This window comes from Rhododendron vialii, chromosome 4a (assembly GCF_030253575.1).
Source record: "Rhododendron vialii isolate Sample 1 chromosome 4a, ASM3025357v1".
Lineage (NCBI taxonomy): Eukaryota > Viridiplantae > Streptophyta > Magnoliopsida > Ericales > Ericaceae > Rhododendron > Rhododendron vialii.
Window position 1 is genome coordinate 1,072,824 of NC_080560.1, and position 18,357 is coordinate 1,091,180.

Consider the following 18,357-nt stretch of genomic DNA (forward strand, 5'->3'; position numbering starts at 1 on the left):
TAAAAAATTTCATTTTTTAACTGATTTTTATTTTTATTCAAAAAATTATAAGCTTGAATCATAATTTTTTTTTCTTTTTTAATTATTCTAGTAAAAATAAATTAATAATCCACCAAAATTTTACGCGCAAAATTAATCAATGCCAAAAAAATTGTATAAAAACAAAAAATAAGCGAAGTGGCTATTCAAGACGCCCAATTTTCCTGGAGGAATACGATTCCAATTTCGGCTTCTATTTCCCGACTCATATAAAACCCTAGAGGACCTGAGACCAGTTCAAAAAAATTCTATCGAATTAAATTCTACTTCGATCTTCAATTAATCTTCTTCAGATTAATCATTCGATGGGTAAGAGAAAGGAGCGTCGACTCGCAGCCAAGGTTGGCGCCGGTCGTAGAGTTAAGCTCGATCTCTTCGCGGAACCCTCTGGTATGCAATTCGAAACTTTTGCAACCAACATAGATTGATTTTTTTATTTTATTTGTTTGATTGGTACGACTTTACTCACTGAAATTACGAGGAAATTAAATGATTTTTATCGATATCGCGTTTTCTGCACCTATGTTTATGAATTTGTTATGTTCTCAAGGGTTATGTTTGGCTGTTTGTTTGATTGGCATGATTTTCCTGCTGAAATTACGAGGAGATAAAAGGAATTTACCGATGTTGCTGTTTCTGCACTAATATTTATAATTTTTTTATTCTGTTCTGCAAGGGTTACGTTTTGGCTGTTTGTTTGATTAGTATTATTTGCTCGCTGAAATCGTAAGGAAATTGGGAGGAATTTAAATTTTCACTCTTATCGTGAGATGGTAGGTGGTTTGGGCATGTCTACCGTAGACCTGAAGATGCAGTAATTAAGAGAGCAGATATGATAGCTTTGGGTGGTAACGCTATGGGGAGGGGAAGACCTAAATTGACATTAGATAACGCTATGGGGAGGGGAAGATCTAAATTGACATTAGATGTTGTTGTGTGCAAAGATATAAGTCTAATAGGTTTGAGTGAACAAGTGGCCCTTGACAGAGCTCAATGGAGAAAAATGATTCATGTAGCGAACCCCAATTGATTGGGATATAAGGTTCGATTCGGTTCGGTTTGGTTTTTCCTTTTTATGTAGTTAAAATTTTGGATGGGCCCGGTGCCTACAAAATTGAGAGAATTTTGTACCACATATACAAGGTCAACCAGCAGTTATAAGGCCAAAATTGATATGGCAACAAAACGTTTGGCAGCTGAGGGAAAGAGGGTGTTCATGTAAATATGTGGTGACACTAGGACAGTAGGGTAGATTGTAGCAATGAAAACATTCAAGAATTAGTATGGGTAGCTCCAATAGAACGTGAGAGAAAATAGGCTAAGGTGGTTGGTTGTGTATAACGAAGACTAATAGATTCAATAGTAAAAAAAAAAAAAAGCGATGAGATTTCTGTTAATTCAGGGAGGTGAAGGTTTAAATTGCCAATTGGCTCGAGATGTTGAGGTGGAAAAGGATATCACTTTATTAGAACGTAGCCCTTGAGGACCTTGACGAAGCAAAAAATGTGGAAAAGGATTCATTTAGCTGATGCCAATTGATTAGGACACAAGTTTCGTTTGGTTTCGTTCTCTTTAACGTACTGAGGCCTTCTATTGGCACCAAATGGAGAGTTTATTGTTTATGTACTTTTTTGTCTCTACGTTGTGGTGAGTGTTTTGATATTTTACTTAGTCAGTAGTTATTATCCAGCAGGAAATAACAACACCAGGTTCACCTTTTTTGGTACTAATGATGTTTATAGGCTGGAACTTATCAGAATCAGTGCCAAGTGTATGATTGACTGCATTTTGATCAGATATTTTGGTTTTACTTTTCAGGAGAATCTGGTGGTTCATCTGCCCAGGATGAACTTGGCATGGACATGGATCCGAGTCATCTTGCTGGGTCACCCGATTCACCATCATCTTCAGGTGGGTTCCGTCAGTTTTCTTCAAAAGGACTGATCTATGTAGAGAGGACTTGATGTGCACTGCCTTATTTTGGTGGAAAATTATACTTTGTACAAGACATATTGTTTGCTCCACAAAGAAATTCGTTTTCAGAATGTAGGGGGCCCGTGGTCTTGGGAACATTCAATTGGTCATCAGATAACGTCCTGAATTATTGAATGAAACTCCCGACCTGATATGCCCTTTTACGCGGCATCGGCGGTTTGGAGATTTCGGCAGGAATAGTTTCCTTCGCGGTTCGTATGTCTCTTGCTTTATTTGTATTATTATGCTTCATTAATCATGAATTATTTTCTAACAGGTGCCTCTGACGAGTTGTTCAGAAAATTGGGACTGCCGAACTTTTGATCGTTTCTTTTGTTTTTTTTTTTTTTCCCGCACTTCCACGGCTACTGCTGTATTACAAAATATTCCCTGTAGGATGTATATTTTCTTTTGCCGAGATATGTTGTTTGTTGCTAGGTAGGATTCTTTTGATGGTTTTTAAGGCATTTGACAAGTTAGTATTTTTTATTTCAGGTAAGCAACCAGAGAATCCTTTGTTGTTACTTGGGCAATACAGTGATGACGAGCTAGATGAGGAATCAAGCAAAAGACTTGACCATGCCACTGAGGAGAATTCCATTGTTGATAACAATGAACAGGTGATTTCTAGATTACACATATTTGCTCACTCGGCTGTTGGGGAGCAAGGTTTATTTTCCATGCCATATACTACTTGTGAGCATGGTTTTATGCTGCATGAATCATAAATTGGAGGTTTAAGCAACTTATTCTCCTTAATAAGCATGATGTTGGTTTTTTCTTCTTGTGGTCAGTTAGTGAATACTTCCAATTGCGTTATCATTTGTCGTCACAGTCCTAGTTGTGTAATGGGTATGGGGAGCATCGAAGAATTGGTGGAAAATCCAGCAGACAACTTGTGAATTTTGAGGCACTAGCAAATGCTAAAAATAATAATTGGCAAGCATATTCTGACCTTATTTCTAACAATTTCCGCGTTTGTGATGCATATTTACATTGTGACTGCCAGAAATATGATCAATGAAATCATTCATCAATTTTGTGTTGATGTTTTGAAGTAAATGATTCGTAAAATGAATGCAATTATAGTTGGTATGATACTATACATAACACATGAATATTCGTGGTTACACATGTTCTACTATGAAATCATATTGTATTGTGACATCTATTCCTCTTTGAGGTTTCAAGCTTCAAATGAGTAGGTTATGAAACAAGTGCCAAGCAAAGTTATGAAACAATGAGACCGATGATGCATCTCGATGAGTCATGTGGGCGATAGTGACACAGCAACATAAGGGCTGTAACGGAAGAGGTAGCGGGCAAACATCACCATATTGGAATAGGATACGCTTGTAATCTTTTCCTTTGCGCCTATAAGTACGTGGGTACTTCAATCAGTAAATCAGATTACCGTAACACCATTACACTGCTGTCATCCAACGGAAGTGCTATTCTAATTTCTGGTAGTCCATTCCAGGCTTCTTTGTATATGATCCGACCCTGAAACTACTTGAATATATTCTGTAAGGATCAGCTTGAGCAAGGTACTCAAAGATCTGAGAGAGCTTGCAATTTCAAGAACCTAAGCATTGGTACAAAATATAATTTCTAAAAAAACTTAAGCAACAGACAGACCAATTGTCCTGAGCTTGAACCAAGAAAGTTAAGCTGGGATTTTTAAATTCGGAATCTCTAGGCTTTATTCTAGATGTCTTTCTTAAGTTCGGTCTATTATTCATTTCTAGAATGTTACAAGCTGTGGTTTTCACGTGTGAACTCATATTTGTTCTATGTCAAGATATCTTTGTGCTTCATCTGCAGCGGACACTGGTTTTTCTCAGCTGGTAATGCCTGAATTTATCAGTATAATTCCAAGTTCTGTTGTTAATTTGAAGGGTTTGTATTCTTTCCGGCTAGCTACGTTCGGAATATGTGTTTCACATTCTAATTTTGGTTACAAATTTCAAATGAAATAGGTAAAGGAACCTACCAGTGCGGAAACTGAGGATGTGGAAAACTGTCCAATTACGGAACTTGATGCTGAAAAGGATAAACCACATGACTTAGAAACATGCGCTATTTCACTGGATGCTTTGCAGATTCCGGAGGACCTTGAGGGTAGAGAAATTGATTCTGCTGTTGCCACTGACATTTATAAAGAGGTGGTTTCAACGGAAGAAACCTCTGTTCCAGGAACTGATGAACAATTGACTGGCAATCTGAGTTCAAGTTGGAAGGTAGTGTTGCATGAAGAGAGCGGTCAGTATTACTACTGGAACACGGTCACTGGGGAAACTTCATGGGTTGTGCCTGATGTGTTGGCTCAGGGAACAGAATTGACAGGTGAGCAGAAAACTGCTCCTAATACCGAAGGTGTGGAATTGGATTGTTCTATAGATATAGGTCAGGCTGGCAGCATAATTCATGAGACTCAACAAACATATGAAACTGGGGCCCAGATTGCAGAGCAGAGTAATCCAAATGAAGTTGAAGGGTTAGAAGAGAAAAGGCTGGGTAATGATGCCAACCAAAGTGACTCGGGTGATGTGCTCTTGAGCAATGGGGCTGGCACATGTGCTGATTCTGAGAAGTTCCCTTGCAATCCAATGGTTGATGAAGAGTATGACACAGAAAACGATCTTGGTTCTTCAGTGTTGAAGGACGGTGAAAATTTGTTGGACAGATTAAGATCATTAGAACGGTAAAGACTTCTGCTTCATCTCCTATTGCGGAATGTCTTTGATGCATGTAGAAATTTTCCTGTAATTAAAATTTTGTCATTATTTTTGTAAATTCTTTTTACTTTCTGCTGATAATCGATATGTTTCGGTTCCAGGACCCACGTGCAAGGACGTGACTGGATATCAAAGTATGTTTTGGAAGTTGAGATTAGGCTTTCTGATATCAAGTCCCTTATGCCTTTTGGATCATCATTGCTACCTTTCTGGGTGCACTGTGAGAGGCAGCTTAAAGAGCTGGAAAGTGCCATTGACAATCAAGTTTCCCAAATCTTTAACTATCGCCAAACACTTGAAGCTGAATTACCCCATAAATCTAGGGGATTAGAGGGGGATGAGATTGAAGCTGATGGAAAAGAAAGAAAAGTAGTCTGTTCTGCTTCTGCTGATGTCGATGTCTTGTCATCTGTCCTGAAAGATTCAAAACATGAAGCTTCCAGTGGTAATGTTTTCTGTGCTGATGCAATTGACTATCCTGCATCACACTCAGATAGTGGTTCTGAAGGGACCAGTGGAGTTGATGAAGCTACACAACTATCTGAATTAACTCCCCAGAATGCGGAAGACGTGGATATGGATGTCGACATGGAAGTTGAAGATGAAGTTCCAGCAAGTGGTTTAATTGCCAGTGATTCATTAGCGGCCGTATGTTGTGCTCCAGTAGAACAACCGATTCAAGAATCTTTTGTGCCACCAGAAGCTTTTACTATTCCGCCCCCTCCCGAAGAGGATTGGATCCCTCCCCCGCCTCCTGATAACGAGCTCGTTCCCCCACCCCCACCTGATGACCCTTCTGAACCTTCATATCCACCACCACAGTCAACTTATATGGAAACAGTACAACCGCTCTCTTATACGGAACAATACAGTTTTTCCTACCCAGGTTCTAATTATCAGTATTATGGTCAATCAAGCACAGAATACCCAACCCCTAATGTTCCTGTGTCCCATCCACCACTTTATTTTGAAGCATTGCCCAGCACATATCCTGGTGCTGCTCCTGCTGTAGTTAACCCTGTTGAGCCCGTTGTGTATTATGACCTTCAAGATGGAGTGGTCCTCCCTGCACCAGTAGCAAGCGGTGCACAATCTTCAGTGTTGTACAGTGAATCAGATCATGAAGCCTTTGGTTCTGGTCAAATCAGATCTGTGGATTCACATGCAGAAGCGTTCAGTACTTTGTTATCGAATACCGAGGTTGGTGTTTCTGTAGCTAATGGTACTGCTGAAAAGGCATTAGTGGATGTTCCTTTAACCGTGGCTACCATCCAAGCTCCAGTGACCGTTTCAGTGGTAGACACTGCTTCTGCATCATCTACCGCTCATGCTCAGTCTAAATCAACTGCCACTAATGCTCAGTCTAAAGGTAAGGTTTCAAATCTAACTATTGTGGCATGCACAACCTCCTCTTACTGCTGCTTTGACATGATCTTGGGAGTCTTTACTTGCTTAAATGTGCTGTATGGTTTACCTTTTCATATATTCTGTCGAAAATTAGTAGTTGCGAGTTATAATGGTAAAGTAAGGGAAAAAGTTCACCTCATGAATTCACCTTTTTGTATTTTATTCGGTTGGTTAAGCGAACTTGTTTCATGTAATGATTTTAGTTGCTCATGAGATGACAACAGCTCACCTTCTCCAGATTCTGTTTGATTCTTTGCTGCTTACAACCTTGATTAATATAGAATTGTGTCTTGGTGCCCCCTCCTCGTCCTCTCTATCTTATGCAATTCACTTACACGAACGATGGTATGTTGTATACAAGCTTCTGTTTTGGTTGAAGGTATTTTTAATTTACTCATATGTTATTTTCTTTTTGCTCAGTTTTGCGCAGCAAAAAACGAACAGTTGCTGCAGTATCCACATTGAAGTCAAATAAGAAGGTCTCCAGCTTGGTGGACAAGGTAAGCCATTTGTTCATTATGTTACATTATGAGCTTAAGAGGTGCATTTCTATTGTGGACGTGCATGTATACAGCATTTTGATTTAACTTAGTACTCAAATTAATTCGTCTAATAGTGGAAGGCAGCCAAAGAGGAGTTGCATGAGGACGAGGAAGACGAACCTGAAAATACGTATGAGATGATAGAGAAGAAGCGACAGCGAGAAATAGAGGTGGAAATGAGTTTTTGTTTCTTTTGGATAATGTTTATGATAGCTGCTTCTGGTGCCTTAACTCCCTTTTAATTTGCAGGAATGGCGTGCACAGCAAATCTCCAGTGGAGAGGCCAAAGTTAATGCTAATTTCCAGCCTCTGGGTGGTGATTGGTATGGAATCTTATACCTATCTTGCAATGACAATAATAATCTGAATCTAAAGTTGAGGATACCTTGTTGTATACCTGTAGTAAAATGGTGCTTTGAAGCTGCAATGATTCTGCTCAATGCTTATTTTTGTGTATAACTGAAAACATTGGGTTTGATGGACACTGCATAGGAAGTTTGTTTGTTTAATTTCTGCATGTCTGTTGCTAATCTTTTCAACTCTCTCTTCTCTCTGTCGGAACCATGCATGCAAACACATACATACACACATGCAAGCACGCATTCAACACACAAACATACGCACATGCAAGCACGCCTCTTGTGTAAATGATAATGATCATTTAGATCTTATCTATACTGGTTCACTTCTATAGGGTAACAGGGTTCATTGGCCTGTAAAAGGTGCATGGCTGCCGGCCTGCTTCTTGATGGCTGTTTTAGTGTAGGATAAAAAAAACATCTACTTTCATCTGGGGCTGAAAGGTGGTTGCCAAAATGGAGTGTTTTGTTTTCTTGCTGTTTCCTTTTTTGCTAAATAATTTATTGATGCCATTCTGCTGCTTTTTTTTTGTCTGATTCCATTCTCTGTACCTCACACACATGCTGTCCTCTTTTTAGGTTTTTTGATGATCATACTTATCTTATTTGTCGATTGGATATTTGATTACTCAGGCGTGAACGGGTGAAGCGGAAGAGAGCTCAATTGAAACGTGAAGCTGTACAGAATTCATCAGGGTCTCCTACTGATGGAAACCAGCAGCCTAATCTGAACGAAGTTTCAAGAGATCTCCCTTCGGGATGGCAGGTATCGAATCTTCTACAGTATAAGAAGTCTCTCTCTTTAATCTAAGCCAATACAGAATGGTAATTTGAAACTGGTTAAACTAAACTTTGGCATGCTGGCACTGGTTAAACTAAACTATGGCATGCTGGCAGATTTTAAGAATGACGTGTGGGACATTGGTGTAGATGGTCAGGCCAGATAAAGCCAAGGCCTTTAAAATTGTTCTGTTCAAATGCAAGGGTGGGCCAGACAAGCAGAGACAAGCGGCCCTAAGCATAAATGATTTATGAGTTATGATTTGACTTTTGAGTAGGCTTAGATCCCGAGTTTCTAATATGAAAATTGAGAGCATCTGCAAACAACTCAACAGCTCTATACCTTGCTTCGATTTCCCTCTCTAGCTAATGTGATCGATGTAGCCAATGGAACCTCCACTGGTGCTGAAGTTTTTAAGAATTGTATGTTAGCGATGCTGATGGTGTCGTGGCTTATTCTAGAAGCACTATATTTCCCTCTTGTATTATGGTGTTTCCTTGCGCTTGCTGATTTTGATCTTAATTTACAAGCAGGCAAGAATTTTGTACATGCTTATATTTGTGCGTGTGTATTGATCTTGGTTACGAGTCGTTTCCCATCCAAGTTTTTCTCATGCCTGTTATCTTTTCCTGATGTCTTTCAGGCGTACTGGGATGAATCCTCAAAGCAATTCTATTATGGAAATACCGTCACTTCGGAAACGACGTGGACAAGACCTACAAAATGAGAAGTTTAATAGATTTTGAGGGGACCGACTGCTTTAGGTTTTTAATTTTGGAATTGTATATGTAACCCCCACGCCCCATCCATATTCTCTCTCTCTCTCTCTCTCTCTCTCTCTCTCTCTCTCTCTCTCTCTCTCTCTCTCTCTCTCGTCCTGTTTCTTCATCTGTCTCCAGTTTTGTTTAGTTTCCAAATGTAATTGGCTAATGCCTTATTCTTTTTGAGCTATCAGTTAAACACTCTAGTTTGTTGTCATTTTTTATGCTTCACACTGTTATTTGGGAGTGTCCAATTACATCGGCCGTCTCATTCTTTTGGAGCCTCAAGTCCACTAGTCGTGTTGATAAAAGTGGGTTAACAAAAAATGAATTGGCACGCGAGAGTGCAATATGTGTATAAACTTTGGCATATTTGCTGAACATATCGAAACAGGAAAATGCAGTAAAAAGCCATGGTGCTGCAGAGCTAGGTCAGTGACCTTTTGTTTTGGCCATGTAATTGTGGGATTGTAAGCTCTTCCGTTGCTAGTATTGTATGGGGAGCAGAATGCTCTGTTTGGGTTGAAATGAAGAGATTTTTTGTTCAAATTTGTCAACTACATAAAAGGTTCATTTATAGATGGCTTTTGAAACTAGAACAGAAAACTGAATTATATATAGTACAAAGGGTGGTGTTTATTTGGAATCATTGTATTTCACTTTGATGCGGATCTACCTACACAAAATTCAGTTTTAAGTAAACTCGTTTGACTTCTGTTGCTGGTTTTTAAAGGTTCTATATGTTTATTTTTCGTTGTATTCCTGTAGAGCCATTTGGCCATGTAACCTCTTCATGTTTCAATATATCTGCATTTTCTTGTTGCTCAAAAATGAAAAAGAAAAGAAACATGTGAACTATCAAATGTTATTCGTGTTGTCCTTCTCTCTCTCTCTCTCTCTCTTGTTTTTGTTTTATGGTTTCACAATTCAAAAGCTAACATAGCCGAAGCATTATGGGAATCATGCAAACTATCAACTGGTAAGCAACAAAAATCCATACAGAAATGAGAGATACCATTGAAACCCTTGCAGACACAAGAAAGATATATTTAAAATTATTAAATCCTCAGATCCCAACTAACAAAAAATATAGCAGTTCAATATAATGTCTGCTGCCGCAGAGGGGGAGGGGGACGGGGAATCGGAAGCAAAAGCAGGAAATCTGACTTCTCGTAAAAATACAAACAACATATTTTCCTCCTTAAGGAAACTAAGAATACAAATCAGGTAGGTTTTTATCCGACGTTTGTCTTCTTGGTGAAGCCTCCTACTTCTGCCTCTTATAAATCTTTCCCAAGAATGATTTCAGCACTGATTGCACAGCTTTGCTAGGATGAGCTTCAATGGAGTTGATTAGCTTTTCATAACTCTTGCTCTCATACTCCTCGAATACGCCCTACAACGAGAGTGAATAACGCGATCAATGAATGATAATGAACAAGACAATCGAAGATCGAGAATGAAATGATGCAGGTCCATCTCCTAGCATACAAGCACATAATGATGCAAAAGTATCGTATTTCATATTACTGAATTGGCCTTTTTGGGTTGATATTTAAGATATGGTTTTGCAGAATACTTTACAGAAACTATGCTTGAGATAAAAAAAAAAACATCCATCATTTTCATCAAGCATGAATTTGGTTAGCAAGAGTAGTTTTCAAAATTTTGAAGGAACATCTATCAATTTTTTTCTAAAAAATGGGCTGGTTTCAAAAAAATTCTGGAAAACAATTTTCGAAGGAACTGTTAATCAAACAAGTTTCTCTGTGATTTCTGGGAATGAGAGCAGAAAACAGAAAACGGAAAGCAAAAGTGATACCAAACAGCAGAAGCCTATGTATAAGCTCCACAAACAAAAATCAGAGAAAAGAGTAAAAGGCGGAATGCAAGAAACCTGAAGATTGAGAGTGTTATACATTTCCTTCACTTTTGCTACACAGGCTGGATCGTCTTTTCCATAGTTCTCCTGCAAACATGCACAAGTAACAGATCACCTCAATGAAAAGCTATTACAGCATAGGCCAAAGCAATACGACTTCCTTACGTATAACGACTTCTTTTGTTCCTCATTAGCAAGTTCCATTGCTTTCACGACCAACCAAGAGCACTTGTAGTCTTCAATATCTGTTCCAATCTGCAAATGAAGCAGAAAATCAAGGTAAGATTTCTTGCTCTCCAGAAAAACAAACTAATGAACCAACTAGTCTAGGCCCACTTGGCCAGAACTCTTGTGCCTCACTAAGAGCTCAAGTATTCGAGTCTTGACATAGAAAACATCCCCTTATCTTAGGTACAGCCTGCTCATGTGCTAAATAAAAAACAGTGCAACTTACCTTACCAATCACATCAGGATGACCGAAACAATCCAGGTAATCATCCTACAATTATAGAAAAATATTATTGATTAACAGATAAGTAGGCAAATTATCAATAAAAGAACTACAATCTTTTTCTTTGAATACAAGAAGACTTCAGAGGAAAATGAGAAACTTCAAATCTCGAAAAAGTACTGTGGTCACTTCAGATATTTCAAGTTAACTTCAGATTCCAGTGATTTCTGGTGACAAATGAGTATTGTGGTCACTTCAGATATTACAAGTTTACTTCAGATTCTAGTGATTTCTGGTGACAAATGACCACAACTATCCATGCAGTAAAACTTGCCTGCACTTGGAAATAGGTTCCCATTTCAACCAGTATGTTCTTTACATCAGTATGCTTTTCCAGATCCTCACCTGCCATAAGCAATGCACATGCCACCTGGATCACAGGTAACCGCATGTCAGTCATAGTCAAGTAGATTCACGAAACCCAGAAGTAGAAACACTTACTAAGAACCAGAAACTTAATGATTAGAGGTTAACAACTTTGAGAGGTCCCAGAAAACACTGAACTATATCACATGTTATGCTTGGGTATGTCTAAAAGTGTTGGACTTACTAATCCTTAGGTCCAGAACACTAGGACCCTGTCAAATCTACTACTCAATACATTCAATCTATTTTCCAAGAGAAATTGCGGTGACAGACTCACAAGTTATCGTCGCTTATCTCAGGCATAAGATGAGAATTTCATCTGAAGTTGTGCAGTAAATTTATTATACTAAAAACGTCTGACGGACAGATGACAGCATCCTCACTCAAGTCTCGAGTGCCAACAAGGTTACTTCATTCTTTACAAAGAATCCATGTAACCTACTTAGGGCATTGTAGGAGAAGCATCAAACTAGTATGTTCTATTCTTGTTGGGCCATCCTTGGGCCATGTAGTTCTTGAAAACATGGTCATTGGTAGAAAGAGTCCCAAATGTAAAGCAGTTCATCCAAGAATGTGAAAAGATGAAATAATCTTTAAAGAATCAAGACAACAAAGTCCCGTGTGTGCATACAAGGTACTTGTAATTGAAAACTTAAGGCAAAAATGACTAGGGAAGGAAGGCTAATCCTCCCATATTTAAGTGTCATATAGAAACCACAAGGAAAAGAATATTCACTCACTGGCAGGTAAAATGAGTAGTAAGCAGTTTTGTACTGAACAATCCGATGGTGACTGCACGAAACCACAATTGTCATTACAAAGTGAATATTTTATCAGGTAGAAAACCAAATTCAGAAGAAGTAAAATTGTTAAGGATTCTCACTTACAGAGGAATTGAATATTTTGCCAAATCTTTCTCTCCTTCAATCGTGGTGATCAAATCTATCATTTGGCCACAGGCTGTTTGAAATTCTACCTGCACAAACATGGTCATGATAAATTACAAGTACTCTATACAAATGACAACTCAATCCGTCCTCTTCTAAGCAAAGACAATCCAACCTCATTGAATAGATCCAGCAGTTCCACATAATAAGGCTTTCCTTTGAAATGCTTTTTGAGAATTCTTGGGATATGATTGCGGAGTACTATGCCGTCATTTGCAGCGATCAAACCAACCTATAACAAGAAATTCAGAATTTCATATCTTATTCCATTAGAAATAAATATTACAACCATGTTAGTTAGGATTAAGGAAATACACGAAAGGGAAACATAATTTCTCGATATACAGACACACACCTTTGGCACTCTGAACCAACATGGCTGACCTCGGCGTGTATGGGAGTTGTCCATCATATCATCAAGAACAAGAAAATATGCTTGAAGCTGCAAGAATCATTGCAAGTGTTCAATGCGATGCAGCATAAAATTAAACTTCGCAAGAGTTCGAAATTACAGAAAAATATGAACAAAGAAAAGCCGGTCTTGTCATAAATGGAAAGATATTATGGAGCCATACCCATTCAACGCACCACCCAAGTGCACATGCAAGAAAAACTTCTTCATCAGTTAATTCCTCTCCTTTGAGCAACTTGTAGCTGTCAATAACAGAGAGGCCTCGGTTCAACTTTCCTGCATGACAAACCAAGCAGACCTCTTAAACTAATATAATACCCAAAAATATCATCTAATTATTCATCGTAATCTAAATAAATTCCCCTTGGCTTTTTGTTTTTGCATAACCACGTTGCGGAAATGAAGCAGAAAATCGTAATAGAAACTGATGTAATTCTTTAGTTCTAACCTCCAGGTACATTGTAGTCCAGCATCTGCAACAAAACAAAACAGAGAACAATTAGAACACAAACTAATTCCTAGGATAAATTACAACGAAATTCATAGGATGCTTTGTATCTTAAATCCTAAGGGCCTGTTCGTTTAACAGGACTAACAGTGAAGCATATATAATCCTGCTGAATATATAATGCACCGGATCAAAACTGAAGGAATTAATAATACCACATGCCCATGGTATTATACACACTTCGTGTGATTACTGATTATATTTCCAGAGCAGGTTTAATCCGGTTCGTAAATATTTAACCGAACACCAGATATTTGATCACTTTGGATATACAATCCAATCGAATGCTCATATTGGTCAAACATATGGGGCCTAAAGAGTCCACTACTGCACGCCCCCTCAACGCAAATGTCCAAGATATTTATGGAAGAACTCGAAACAAATGCCAACGCAAAGCTGCATGCACACAAATCAAAACAAACAAGCCAAGTAGATTCGTTGGAGATTTCTTGCAGCTGGCCTTCAAGAGACCCAAACATCTAATATGGAAGCTCATTCTTGTAACCATTAACTAAATTCCCATGCCAAAAGGAAAATTCTGACGGATATTTTATGTGGCAATACGCCTATATCAATTTCCATGTGACAAGCATGAAGCGTGTAAGCAAGCAAACAATTTGTCACAATAGACACACTCTAGTAGTAGTAGTGTTTGCAATTGCAGTAGAACCTCCATCTCTTTTCTTCCCCTTGCAGTAGTACCCCCATCTCTTTTTCCCCCACTTCTTTTACAGTAAAGTGCAATGAACCCATGATATTTTGTTTGTTTTTTGACCAAATGATATTTTGTCTGTTGAACTGGGAATTTATTAGAGAGAGAGAAATATCCAAAATCATGAGATTTAAGATTTTTAAACTCTATTGTTGCATGCTCTGATAAAAAAAGAGAAAAGTCACAGATCCACGTTTATGAAGATTTAAATTCAGAAAAATATTTTTTCACCTTTTTTTTTTTTCCCTGCAAAACGTCAGATGCAGTTACAGTACTATGAATCAAAGTCCTCATCTTTCTGCTCTGAGAATTGAATTTTTCTTTCTTTCTTTCTTTCTTTTTTTTTGATAAGCACAGAAAATTGAATTTTTTTTTTGGCTAAGCCTAATAGTTCCCGGAAATCACTATCCTAAAGCTCAATTAAACGCAAAAACCAAGAGAAAAAAAACTTATTGACATTCCAAGATCCAATATTTCGAAACAATCTATCTCCAAATTTAACCCAAATGGCTAAGGAAAATGTTATTTAACCCGACTAATGCACATATGCAGTTAAACCATTGAATTTTCATACAAACAGAAAGAGATTAAAAAATATATTAACATGAACACGTGAAAAAAATTGAGAGAGAGAGAGAGAGAGAGATCCAATCATTCGAAACAACCCATCTCCAAATTCAACCCAGAAGGCTAAAATTAATGTAATTTAACTTCGGCTAATTCATACTATATGCAGTTAAAACATTGAATTATTTCCGAAGCACTCCCCAAAAATTAAAACATTGAATTAACAGAGAGAGAGAGAGAGAGAGAGAGAGAGCGAGCGAGAGAGAAGTGATGAATGTGTAGATACAGGCATGAGATGTATATAGGCCTTACTCGGTCGACCCATTGACGGGAGTTATCGGTGAAGTCGAAAGCAGGGTCATGGAGCAGCTCCGATTTCAGAACGTTGTACACTTCCAGGAATTTGGACTTGAGATCGCTCATTTTCCCCACAGAGAGAGGAGAGAGAGAGAGTGGATGCAAATCCTGGAACACTTGTGGGAGGGAGAGAGAAAGAAAGAGAGGGAGGGAGAGTGCTGATTGGTGCAGAGAGAGAGAGAGAGAGAGAGAGATAGGTGTACTTTATATAAACAATAGCGGAAATAGGGAGTGGCTATTCATATCATATGGCTCGTGCGTGAGTGTGAGCGTACGTGTAAAAGCTATAATTTAAAAGCACCTCGAATTATGCCTTAAATTTGCGACAGCAGAGAGCAGAAACGTAGAGCAAAGTTGTCAATCCTGCACAAGTGTACTGTATTCTCTATTGGGACGGAACATAATGAAATCGATGTATATCTCGATGCCGGTTCAAACTGATCATATATTTTTAATGTATTCAGGAATAACCAAAAATATTGAAATAAAAATAATTCTACCACTTTGATATACCTCAACATTAGTCCTAATTATAAATTAAGATGATGAATATATTATAGACTAAAAGTTTTTTGAATTATCTTAAAATTAGAGGTTTTATTAGCAAGAGAAAATAAACACTTTTTTTTTTTGTATTAGTCGAGATTTTGGTACAAGCCTGAAATCAACCGGTACAGGCTGGTATGTCAGGTGTCGAGCAGTACAGGTCTATATTTTGGGCGGTACGAAACACCTAGGTATGTGCACCGATTTTGTTGTCGGTACAGTACGTATCGCTCGGTACGATAGGTTGGTATACCAGGTGTCGAGCAGTACAGATCGATATTTTGGGCGGTACGAAACACCTAGGTATGTGCACCGTTTTGTTGTTGGTACAATACGTATCACCCGGTACGATACGAGATTTGACAACATTGGCGTAGAGCGAATATCAGAAGTGAGCGCGAAAATTGTACTTACTAAAAAATTATATGAGAAAATTCCAAGTGGCCTTGGTGGTGAACGCTTGGAACTTACGGCTTTAGTCATTCTTCAGTTTTCAGGTTCAAACCTTCCACGTGCTGTCGACCCTTTCGGAGCTATTGGAGGTTTGCCCGCTCGATTAAATCTTAAAATCTATGAATTAGTTGAGGTGCTGACAAGCTAGCGCGGACATCCGATTATGATAGAAAATGCACGAGCAAGGAGAGAGTCTCTTATAAGGCTGGGTTTCCTCTGTTGTCTTTTTAACCCGTAAAATTTTTTTTTTTTGAATCAAATCATTCTTCTTGCATATACTAACTGAAAGTTCATTTAGCTGAAATAGCCTGTCGAAAGTTATTAAATTGTAGACATTTTTTTTTAAAGGGAGAAATTGAGGGAATCATTTTTCCGAGTAGTAAATTAAGTAGGGGAAGGCGCCGTCTTTATAGAAATGTATCACCAATGACAATTACAGCCCCTCAATTTCTGAATGAAAGGAGACAGCCAGTATATAGTTGGTATAAATGACAATTGTGTTTTGTGTTTAGCGGACCAGTGTTTTCTGCTCTTTTTCTTACGCTCTTGTATTTTGGCTTCGTCCATTGCCGGCGCCCTCTATCTTACCGCGATAACACTGTTGTACTATTCTCCACTAATAGAATTTTTTACGCTTCCACACACAAAAAACGACAATTGAGATTGTGGCTAGAAAAATAGACTCTTTACCAATTTGAATCTCCGATTAAAAAACAAGTTATTATCAATTTGACGGATTAAGGATATCCTCGTGTCATCAAAACTTTTTTTTTTCTTTCTTTTTACGAGAACGGTTTGTAATCCGAAGAAGGAAATCCTGTCTGTCAAAATACTCGAACCATAACCTAAGTTTTCCCTTTGCTAAGATTATAGAGAAAAAAAAATGACCAAAAAAAAGAGTTATCTTTTGAAGTTTCATTTTAATGACCTATAGTGCTCCTCTCTATGGCTTTCACAGCTCACTGCCATAATCTCAGTTGAGACCACATAAATAATCGATAATACCAATAGTATACCAGTCCCAATTTTCAATCCCCACCTACCAAACCAGATTTTAGTCCTCACATACTAAAGGAACATGCCAAAAATGCCAAGATATTCAAGCTTTCATCAAAATATCCATAAAATAGGATTCCTATACTCCTTTGACTTTTTTTTTTTTTATCCGCAAATTTGACTTTGAAAGGACCTAAATAACGAGTTAGGATCCTCTGTGCCCAAAACTCTTGTGTCTCTGTGTTGATGAGTTTTTCGGTCATTGGATTTGAAACATAACAAAAAAAATATACAATCCAACGACCGAAAAACCCCTCGGCACAAAAGCACATGAATTTTCGGAACAGAGAATATCAGACCCCTCTAAATAACTACTACTATAAAAGGTAGAATCAAGGTACAAGATTGTTTCAGAGAAAATTGTCCGGTGCTCCAATGTCCCTCCAAGCCATACTACTATCTGATCTTTGGGTTGAAGATTGAAGTACCTCTTATAATAGTCTGAGTATGCATTCCTAGGTCGCTATTGGCGGATATATTATCTGGACGAATGATAAAACCCCTCCTTTTATTCGAGTGACAAAATGCCGGGTAAAGGCGAAGAAGAATATCTTATTCACAGCTATAGCATATTAGCAATCACTATTATTCATGTCCTCCTCGGCTCCTCGCAAATGGACCTTGGAGCAATAGTTTTAGGTGCCCATGATGTTAACGTAGGTCGCCTGTCTGGCATATTCGATTCTCCTGGTTATATCACGTGAAACCATACCAATATTTTTGACCAGTATAAAGTTTTGAGGAAGGGTAATTTGTAGCATATCGCACCAACAATGGGCATGTGAACTTCTGACCACTATACACAATACCTATCTTTGTTAAATGGTGGGGTTTTTTGAATAGGACCAAACCCAATTGCCTTGCTTTAGAGTAAAATAATACAGAAAGTCTGTCAGACACAAACAATCTGTTCATCGAGATGTGGGGTCCATCACGGATCCTATACAAACGATCCGCTTCTTTCATTGAAGTTTAAAACATTTTTTTTAATGAACAAACGACTCGGATCGTGGACGTGCATGTTTTGAATTTAATGAACGACTCGGATTGTTTCAGTAACTGCGATTATGAAATCACACTTATAGACTACTATGTTTCTTAGGAACAAAATTATAATAAAATCATGTGACTGTGATAATGAAATCAAAACATTTCGTTCTGAAGAACGAATCGGAGATTGGAATAGATAAAATAAATGAACAAAAGAATTAGAGCGAGGTTGTACGTCGGCATCCAAGCTTTTTGTCAATCATCTTCGGCATCCAAACTTGACTGCGAATCCATTTATAGTTATTTGAGGAATTCCCATGAGAAATCACAATGGTTAATGTTGGGTAAATTGGTCCCATAAAAAAAAAAATAATAGTAATTTGGGTTGGCAAGATTGAATCAGAACAAGGCGGCTTCTTTCAAAGTCAAATATGGAAACTTGTAACTTG

At 38.1% G+C, this 18,357-nt stretch overlaps 2 protein-coding genes across 4 annotated transcripts in view; one reads left to right on the plus strand and one right to left on the minus strand.

The window, feature by feature from the left end:
- The window catches only part of LOC131321912 (farnesyl pyrophosphate synthase), a 30,063-nt gene extending 14,991 nt beyond the window's left edge, over positions 1–15,072 (minus strand). Inside the window, exons 1-12 of one of the 3 annotated variants that reach the window (XM_058352926.1) lie at positions 14,819–15,072; positions 13,168–13,192; positions 12,883–12,995; positions 12,663–12,749; positions 12,423–12,539; positions 12,248–12,336; positions 12,101–12,152; positions 11,269–11,364; positions 10,938–10,982; positions 10,649–10,738; positions 10,499–10,570; positions 9,633–9,997 (exon numbers count right to left, since the gene is read on the minus strand). In XM_058352926.1, the coding sequence (XP_058208909.1) occupies positions 9,869–9,997; positions 10,499–10,570; positions 10,649–10,738; positions 10,938–10,982; positions 11,269–11,364; positions 12,101–12,152; positions 12,248–12,336; positions 12,423–12,539; positions 12,663–12,749; positions 12,883–12,995; positions 13,168–13,192; positions 14,819–14,929 (1,026 nt within the window). In that variant the 5' untranslated portion in view covers positions 14,930–15,072 and the 3' untranslated portion in view covers positions 9,633–9,868. Of the gene's footprint in view, positions 1–9,632; positions 10,571–10,648; positions 10,739–10,937; positions 10,983–11,268; positions 11,365–12,100; positions 12,153–12,247; positions 12,337–12,422; positions 12,540–12,662; positions 12,750–12,882; positions 12,996–13,167; positions 13,193–14,818 lie in introns of those variants that run through there. The other 2 variants (XM_058352925.1, XM_058352927.1) reach the window with 2 other exon arrangements.
- On the plus strand, positions 192–8,827 carry LOC131321907 (uncharacterized). Its single transcript, XM_058352921.1, has 10 exons — positions 192–429; positions 1,858–1,950; positions 2,509–2,633; positions 3,993–4,717; positions 4,853–6,120; positions 6,579–6,658; positions 6,775–6,870; positions 6,950–7,023; positions 7,693–7,825; positions 8,484–8,827. Exons 1-10 carry the CDS (start codon positions 345–347, stop codon positions 8,565–8,567), a joined length of 2,763 nt encoding a protein of 920 aa, XP_058208904.1. The 5' UTR covers positions 192–344; the 3' UTR covers positions 8,568–8,827.
- Positions 15,073–18,357: the final 3,285 nt, after the last annotated feature.

Coding starts and splice junctions, on each gene's coding strand:
- LOC131321907 (XM_058352921.1), top strand. CDS start 345: ATGGGTAAGAGAAAGGAGCGTCGACTCGCAGCCAAGGTTGGCGCCGGT. Junction 6,659..6,774: donor TCTCCAGCTTGGTGGACAAG/GTAAGCCATTTG, acceptor TTCGTCTAATAG/TGGAAGGCAGCCAAAGAGGA. Junction 7,826..8,483: donor ATCTCCCTTCGGGATGGCAG/GTATCGAATCTT, acceptor GATGTCTTTCAG/GCGTACTGGGATGAATCCTC.